General features: G+C 46.4%; 2 protein-coding genes across 4 annotated transcripts; one reads left to right on the forward strand and one right to left on the reverse strand.

The window, feature by feature from the left end:
- Positions 1–191: 191 nt before the first annotated feature.
- LOC105416843 (uncharacterized) lies at positions 192–4,076 on the reverse strand. The gene is made up of 19 exons (XM_011606680.2): positions 3,919–4,076; positions 3,796–3,851; positions 3,642–3,731; positions 3,443–3,570; positions 3,229–3,369; positions 3,078–3,149; positions 2,846–3,016; positions 2,681–2,777; positions 2,373–2,605; positions 2,143–2,299; positions 1,871–2,076; positions 1,683–1,800; positions 1,409–1,614; positions 1,222–1,339; positions 958–1,130; positions 788–885; positions 594–712; positions 393–521; positions 192–329 (listed from the first exon to the last, which is right to left on the reverse strand). The coding sequence occupies exons 1-19, from the start codon at positions 3,939–3,941 to the stop codon at positions 322–324; spliced, it is 2,343 nt and encodes a 780-aa protein (XP_011604982.2). The 5' UTR covers positions 3,942–4,076; the 3' UTR covers positions 192–321.
- A 125-nt stretch (positions 4,077–4,201) lies between these two features.
- On the forward strand, positions 4,202–7,951 carry LOC101068006 (uncharacterized). 3 transcript variants are annotated; one of them, XM_011606677.2, is made up of 19 exons: positions 4,202–4,351; positions 4,437–4,492; positions 4,561–4,650; positions 4,780–4,907; positions 4,993–5,133; positions 5,202–5,270; positions 5,339–5,509; positions 5,571–5,667; positions 5,733–5,938; positions 6,018–6,165; positions 6,224–6,432; positions 6,496–6,616; positions 6,682–6,887; positions 6,957–7,074; positions 7,146–7,318; positions 7,377–7,450; positions 7,523–7,635; positions 7,697–7,789; positions 7,855–7,951. In XM_011606677.2, the coding sequence occupies exons 1-19, from the start codon at positions 4,332–4,334 to the stop codon at positions 7,920–7,922; spliced, it is 2,301 nt and encodes a 766-aa protein (XP_011604979.1). In that variant the 5' UTR covers positions 4,202–4,331; the 3' UTR covers positions 7,923–7,951. The 3 variants fall into 3 exon arrangements, with proteins under 3 accessions (XP_011604979.1, XP_011604980.1, XP_011604981.2); XM_011606678.2 differs by lacking the exon at positions 4,437–4,492 and having other exon boundaries at positions 4,234–4,351; XM_011606679.2 differs by lacking the exons at positions 4,202–4,351; positions 4,437–4,492; positions 4,561–4,650 and having other exon boundaries at positions 5,016–5,133.
- The last annotated feature ends 89 nt before the right edge of the window (positions 7,952–8,040 follow it).

Raw genomic sequence — 8,040 nt, forward strand, 5'->3', positions numbered from 1 at the left:
GGTCTAGAGTTATGGGAACTAAAGTGAAGCCCACTGCACCATTTAAGGTCCCCTGTCCTTTCCCCAAATCTATTTGGGGGAAATGGGGTCCTTGTGTTGACAAATGTCATGACAACCATATTTCCAGAATGCAAGAACTAAACCTGGTTGCACAAAGTAATAGGGCCAGGAATTTTGTTCAACACTACCCATAAGCTGTGTACAACATTTTATTGGAATACAAACCAATTTACTTCAGACATGAACAGGTTACACACACATGAGTTAAGTCAGTACATTTCAATAACGGGCACCACCCCGAGGCTGCCCTTTGGAAGCTCCTTACAAACCTGCAAAGAGACAAGTTTAGTAACCAGGACTCACATTTTTTGATCACTTAAACAAGTACTGACCTCTCCTTTGAGAAACAGTTGGGAAGTTTGGCATTTTAACGTAACCACTGGGAAACCGGTAACTGGGTTGAAGAAAGACGGACCATTTTCTCTTGGCAGTTGTGGGCTGCGTGGTTGAAGTCTGCAATTCTGGAATCAGTCGGAGACAGAAAGTTTGTCACACAACCTTTAGCCTCAGCCTGACGTTGGGAGACTGCATACCATGACTGGGCTGCTTCGCATACACGATGCGACCGACACCGGTTGTGTCGGAGTCAAACATGTAGGTCCAGAAGAAGCGATGTAGACCATCCAGAGGATAAGTGCACTGTATCGTCACACTGCAATAGGAGAGGGGTTCATCAAGACTCCTTCAGTGAGAGGCAGTCGGCAGGACAACTCGGACAGGAAGATACCTTTGCAAATCATGACTCCCCTCCAGTGCATTTCCCCCGTTGTGGGATTCTGACGGGAGGAAAATCTCATTTTGATAGGTCACGGCTTCTTTGCCGACCTGCAGGAGACAGAACACGTGGAGATCAAGGTGCAGAACTTGAAGTCATTTGCCACCAGTTGACAGGGCCACCTTGACGGTTGTTCCACAGCTGTTGAGGGGAAATGAAAACAGAACTGTGGTTCGGTCAGAGTCTTTTGGTCGGCAGTTTCTGTCCAACAGATGGGTTCCTGCGGGAATGACTCCATTCTGGACATTCGGAGACAAGTCAACCATTGCAGTCATGGTTCCGTTAGTGGAGCAGGCTGCCAAAAAAAAATAAATAAATAAATAAAAGTCATTTCAGTCAATCACTGTCACAACAGCCCCACCCTCCTGTAGTGGACGTGTTCTTACAGATATATTGAGAAAGACTGAAGGGACACGTCTTGGTAATGGATCTGTGGACCTCTGAGGCTTCAGGATCTCGGAGAAGGACCTCAAATGTGCCAGAGAATCCCTTCAGAGTGACGTTCTGTAAAACAACTCTCCGTCGGTGATCTTTGTTCAACCGAATTATGTTTGCAGGGTCTCCCTTTCTCACATTGTACTTGTAGCCGGTAGTGAAGAGCGGCACGTCTAGCTGCAGCCTCTGGCTGTCGTTGGTCACGATGTAGCCGTGCCGGGTGGCCAGTTCTGACGACAGCAGGTCAGAGCCGATGGTGATCTGCCAAAGGTGGTTGAAGGGCCTGTGCTCCAGCGTGAAGCGGATCCCAGAATCGGAACAGAAAGCGTCGACTTCTGGAGGAGCTGAAACAGACCAGAAGATTTGCTTCACCCAGAAGAGGGACTCAAGCCTACAAAGGCTGGAGACTTACAGGCATCCATTAATGCCACGACTGCAGTCTGGTGGTAAATCGGCTCCTTTTCGGGGAGAACGTGCAGCGTAAACTGGATCGTCACCGTGTACTTCATGGCGTTGTCATGCTTGGAGAACTACAACACGGTTATCAGAAGCGAGCTCTCTGAAGCTTCCACGTGGAACATGGATTCTTTAATATTTTACCTGTTGTATGACCACCGGATGATCAAAAGGCACCTTCATAGTGTAACCGTGAGTGCTGTTGGTGTGCGCAACTACTGTGACGGTGAAGTCGATCATAATTTCTTGAAGTGAGAATTCTCGTCCATTTAGAGAAACGGCCACCAAAGCAACGTCCTCGGGGATATCTCCGAGGTAGACCAAGAAGGTGCGCTCCTCAAACAAGGTCTCTGAAAAACCAACCAGCTTTAGCCCAATGCTGCACGATCCTCCAAGCACGTCACCAGTGGACTCACCGTTTACACAGAGCAATGGCCGTGGCAGCAGAGGAGTGACCAGTGTCCTAAAGATGCGCACTCTGACACTGACCTGATCCTCATCCTCATCCAGCAAGATTTGCTCCACATAGAGATTGAAGATGTAGAATTCTTTGAGGCCGTCTGACACCAAGCTCTGTGAAGATATGGACACTTTTGGACGACTCCAATACACAATTTTCATATGCCAAGCTTAAATAAATTTCAACCTTCCTCTGTCTTCCCTCAGCATTATATGGAATTCTGATTTGGAATATGGAGTTTTGCAGCTGCACCACATAACCGCTCTGCTCTGTAGAAGAGTTAGATGTGTCGCCCAAACCACTGAAATGAGTCTGCTGCAGTTTTCCATTGATGCCAACAGCAACTTGTGTTTTATCAACTTTATCCAGGAACTCGGGTATCTTCCACTGCAAGTAACCATTTTCATGTGATCCTTCATCTGTTGGCATTAAGGGATTCAATTACTGAGCCAAGAGAAATAACTGCCCATTAAATCTGCCATTTTGATACTTGCGCATGGAGCAGGCTGCCAACAGGTCCACTATGATAATGATCCAGCCTTGTCTGGAGAACAATATTGCATGGACCACCTCTACTGGAACACCATTCACCTGTTGGCATTTGAAATCAGCAAGCAACTTTGTTCAAAGTAGACGTATCGATTTACCCGAGTGTTTACCGGAGCAACAAAGGAATCAGGTTGTCCATACGGTGTACGAAATGCAAGTCTTCCTTCAGTCAAGTGGAACTCGTAACCACGCCTTGAAGCCTCTGAGATGTTCATGGGTATCATCAGCTGGCCAGGCCTCTTCAGCACCACCTGCCATTCTGAGGTTGCATATGTATAAACCTATGAAAGAAAAAAAGTTGGTTAAAAAGCAGAGACATTCTCCCAAACAGTAACATGTCACCATTTGAGTCGAAGCATTCCAGTCATCTTCTTTAGTCTTAGTTGGACAGGCCTCGTCGCTCTTCACAGACACCTTTAAAAGAAACTGGTATTATCTCTTCAACAAATGACAAATCTAACTACTGCTCTGAACCATGATGCAACTCTCTTACCTCCATGTAGTTTGCTTCACATGTGACCTCTCGAGGAGCCCAAGTAAGAGTCGGAGAACAGGCCTTATATAATGGAAATTTTACATTTTCTCCATCACGCGACACAATCAGATTAAAGCTGAATGTGAAAAGCAGGTCATCCTGAAATAATTGTATACCAGAAGTATCAGAATGATAGGAATTTGGGCATCTGCCATCATAAACAACTGCATACTTGGCTGGAGGTGTGGTGGCTAAAGAAGGAGGCTCGAAGCTCCACCAGGCCCTGCGATAGGAGGATGCGGACAGTGTAGCCATGCTGGGCCCCATAAGATTCAGTGATGGGATATGCTCCCATCTCATCTGAAGTAAAATTCAGCTTACAGTTCTACACTCATTAAAAATTTTTTTTGGTGGTGCAGGAAGTAACTTACCAACAACCTCAAACTGAGGATCTTCTCCAGTAAAGGACAAATTAACAGCTATCATGAAGTAACGATCACGACATTCCATTTGAAGAACTCCTGTATGAACAGAGCCATTGTAGTACTGATAACTGGAAGCCACAAATGTCTAGTGAACCCATACCTTCAGGAATCTGATGAGATGTTGTGCTTGTCCATAGAGACAGCAGCAATGTTAGACTGAAACAACAATACAGTTAGAATGCCTTCAGATTTCAACAAATAAATATGAATTCACTAATCATACCCAATAGAAAACACAACAACCATAGTGTGCTGGTAGTGTCTAAAGCTAGCTTAACTGCTAGCAAACTACACCTGCTACAACACAATCTGAGGACAAACACTGTTCTTGTGGTTCCTGAGCACTGGCTTCCCTGAGGTGCAGCTGAAGCCAGGTCTTATAAACTTGCTCTTCGTCCCCGGACACGTTCACATGTGCCGCTCATTGGCCAATCAGAGTCATCATGGACTCATTTGCAACTGGTGAGCTCAGAGTGATGCTTTTTGGCCTAAAACAGCCTTATAAAAGCTTCAGCTGCAGAACACACCACATCTCACTTGATTAAGGTGGAGTTTAATCAGAAGTTTGGTTACGTTGTTGATTAGCAGTTGTAGTTTGCTGGCATCTGTGCTAGCTAAAGACACTGCTTTAGCATCATGTTGAATTTTTGTCTTTGGTGAGTGAATGCGTCTGCTTCTTTTGGGTTGTTCTATCATCTCTGTGGCGCTTGACTCAATTACAGGTGTTGCTTTACTTTACAGTGTGACTATATTGGTGTCTGCATGCTCGGTGGTACAAAGTGCAGTTATTCCTGATGGTGAGTTAAAGGTTTGATTCCCAAAAATAATGCTTTATCTTTATTTATTTTAAAATCTAATCCAACAGGTGTCCTTCATATGGAATGTCGTGAACGTTATTTCATGGTAACCGTTGATCTGTCTTTCACTGGTGAAGAACTTCGCTTTGAAGCTGTCGGTGAGTGAAAATAATGGACAAACAAGTGTTTCCTGCCAGAAAGGGTGGCTTTTTTTCATGCATCAATATAATTTTAAAGCACAGATGAACTTTACAGGACAAAATGTCTTGCTTTTAACTTCCTTCCAGGTGAGAATAATGTGTATCCTATCACTGAGCAATATGGTGCCCAGCATGGCTACACGGTCCAAGTCCTCCCCCTCAAAGGCCTGGTGGCGCTTCGGGCATCTTACTTCAGCCTTCACACTGAAAACAAAGTGTGTATAAAACTTGATTTCAGTGATGGATGCACTGAATCCATCCCTTGTAAATTTATGCTGATGTTTAAATGGGTTTTATCAGGATGACGAGATGTTCATGTTCAGATTCAACCTGTTTGTGGTGCGAGACGATGAGGCTGTGACTTACGCCATGAATGAGACCTGCTTTCCCTCTCTCCCCTGGTCCCCCAGAGAGGTGACTTGTGAGGCCAACTACATGGAGGTAAGGGTACCTGACCGCCCCAGTGACTTGTTTGTTTTTAAGCACTGGTTGGTGTGTTTTGTTCCCAGGTGAATATCAGGAGTGAAGTAACTTGTTCATCTGGAACAAGTAAAGATGACTGGAATGCCCTCAAAACGGTACTTTGTGCTAAAACTGCACCTTGGCCATCTGTGCAATACCTGTTCTGCTAAAACCTGTTCTTAAGGCACACAGCTCCACCACCTCAGACTGGCAGGTGATGTTCCAGCAGGGTGAGACAAAACACTTGCCTATGACCCTTTCTGAGGCTTCGATGCAGGGTTACACCTTCTACTTGACGGACGGGCGGCTGGTGTTCCGTACCCCGTATGGTCAACCTCACTCACTTTACAGTGAGGTAAACGTGGCAACTTAAAATGACTCTGCGACATGGTGCCCTCAAATGAATTTCTCCACAGGTGAATGGTGTTCCAGTGGAAGTGGTCCAAGTCACCATATATTCCAGGCAAAGCTGGGTCGTCCTTATGGTTGACTTGGTGGCAGCATGCTCCATGGGTCGGTATTGTAATCAAGTAAAGGTCAAAATCAGTCAAACTTCCAATCCTGGCATCTCTTGAAAGATGTAGGGCTGTCTGATGGCATCCACATGGTGTGGGAGACTCCAGACCCGCTGTACCCAACCTTCAGTATTGTCAAAGTGGCCGTTGGACTCGATGGTGATCTTCTGGACCAGCTAACTGCGGAAGAGCATGGCTACGTGGTGCTGAAACGCGACTCCGTATTCCAAATCGGCGTTCCGTTTGACGCTGATGGGAGACACAGGAAGGTCGGGTCATGTTACCTTAAGTTTGTCGGCCTAGATGCTCTCCAGACAAGCGACAAACGATAAGCTCCATCTGTTTCAGAGCTTTGTGAATGACTCCCTCTTCGAATTTTACATTTTCCACCTCTACTTCGAACAAATCCTCCTCGACGAGGACCAAGTGGAAACCCGGTTCAGACTTCACAGAACGATGGCCAATGTGGTTCAGTGTCCCATCTTTACGGAAAACCGTAAGTCCGACACTGTCCGGTTTTTGCAAGCAGAGTTTAAACGTTGTCGTGGTTTCAGGCACCGTTCTGGCAGAGATGGCATTCACGATCTACCTCGGCGAGGTCCCAGAAGACGTTGTCTTGGTGGCTGTTCATTTGAATGGAGAAAGCTATGGGCTCCCGTTTGCAACTCAAAGCAGCCACTCCATCACAAAAGTCACCTATGCCAACAACACTCAAGGCTACACTCTAAAAGTGCCTTTTGCTCACCCAATGGTTGAGGAGAAGGTAAAGCACCATCTTGCTCCTCTAGAGCCCATCAGTGTCTCATCTGCCTCTTCTACTTTATAGATGATTAAAGAGGAAGCGGTTCTCCAGCTGCTTCTGCACATCAAATTCACCCTGATCATATTACCAGAAAACACTACTTATTTCCACCAAGCAGCCTTTACAGCACTTGCCCCACACCTCTGTAAGGGTTTTGTGTTTTCCTTTTACTCAAGCAACGGTGAGCAGGTCTTATGGTCTGTCTCTCAGCTTCTCTAGACATTGATGCTTCCTGTTTGGACTCTGGGATCAGCTTCACGTTGGCGCTCCATCCTTCCAATCATCCGTGGCAGCTTGCCGTTTGCTCTACCGTCCTGACAACGGAACTGGCAGCCCAGCACGGTTACATCATGAGCAACAACGGCCAGCGGCTGCAGCTGGATGTGCCGCTCTTCACGACCGGCTACACGTACAACGTGAGAAGGTGATCGCTGAAATGTTCAGCCAGACCTCGAAGGTCACTGACGAGGAGTCGTGTGTTCCAGAACGCCACGCTGAAGGGATTCTCTGGAACGTTTGCGATTTCTGTGCAGCATCCTGAATCCTCGGAGGTCCACAGCTGCTTTACCAAGACATGTCAATTCAGCCGTTCTGAATACATCCGTAAGAACGTCTCCGCAGAAGCAGGGCAGGTGTTCAGTGACGTGTGACTGATATGGCTTCTATTTTTGTAGTTTGCTCAACTAACAGTTGGGTGACCGTGACAATCGACCTGTTTACAGTCATCAATACTGGAGTCGATCCTGCCGGAACCCATCTGTTGGACAAAAATTGCAGACCCAAAGAGATGGAGGGAACCAGAGTTCAATTCTCATTTTCCCTCAACAGATGTGGAACCACAGTCAAGGTTGGTCCTTGATGCCCTTGACTGGTTCCACTTGTTGACTTAACCAGGTGGTTTTCAGGTGGACGGTGACACCATGACCTACGAAAACGAGATTTTCTTCACCGAGCTCGTCGGTACAAGCGTCAGCAAGAGGTACGTGAAACTACCCGTCTGTGGCTTTAACTACCCCACAGCAGCATCTCAGCGAGTTGCTTTTTCTTTCAGGTTGATGGTGCGGTGCAGCTATCCAGTGGAGCGTCATCCGGACCCCTCCTCTTCCATGACATTTCAGGCTGACACCACTGGCATCGGCACCATCGTGCGCAAAGACCGAGAAGGTAACAACTGCAGTTCAAAGTTAACTTCATCCCCTTCCCCCTCACCACATTCTTGTATTAGATCACCCGACGGGTCCTTCAGCTGCACATGAGGGTCAGAGACGTCTTCATATCAACCTTAATCCTAGCCAACGGTTCCTGAACCACATTAGAGGTCAGTATTTACAGGGCTCCAGTTGCGTGTGACGTCTTCTCCCTAAATGTTTCTTCTCTTCACAGGCGAATTTGCTGCACTTTATTCCAAGATTGGAACCTGGATATCTGAGAACTGTTTAAGTTCACCATAATCTGCATAAAGTAAAAGGTTTTTGACTTATGTTCTGGTGGCATCTTCACTACTTGTCTGTCTCAAAATGTAAAATCCAAACTGAAGCTGAATGGCTTGATTAAGCTGTCACTGGATAA

This window comes from Takifugu rubripes, chromosome 8 (genome assembly GCF_901000725.2).
Source record: "Takifugu rubripes chromosome 8, fTakRub1.2, whole genome shotgun sequence".
Taxonomy (NCBI): Eukaryota; Metazoa; Chordata; class Actinopteri; order Tetraodontiformes; family Tetraodontidae; genus Takifugu; species Takifugu rubripes.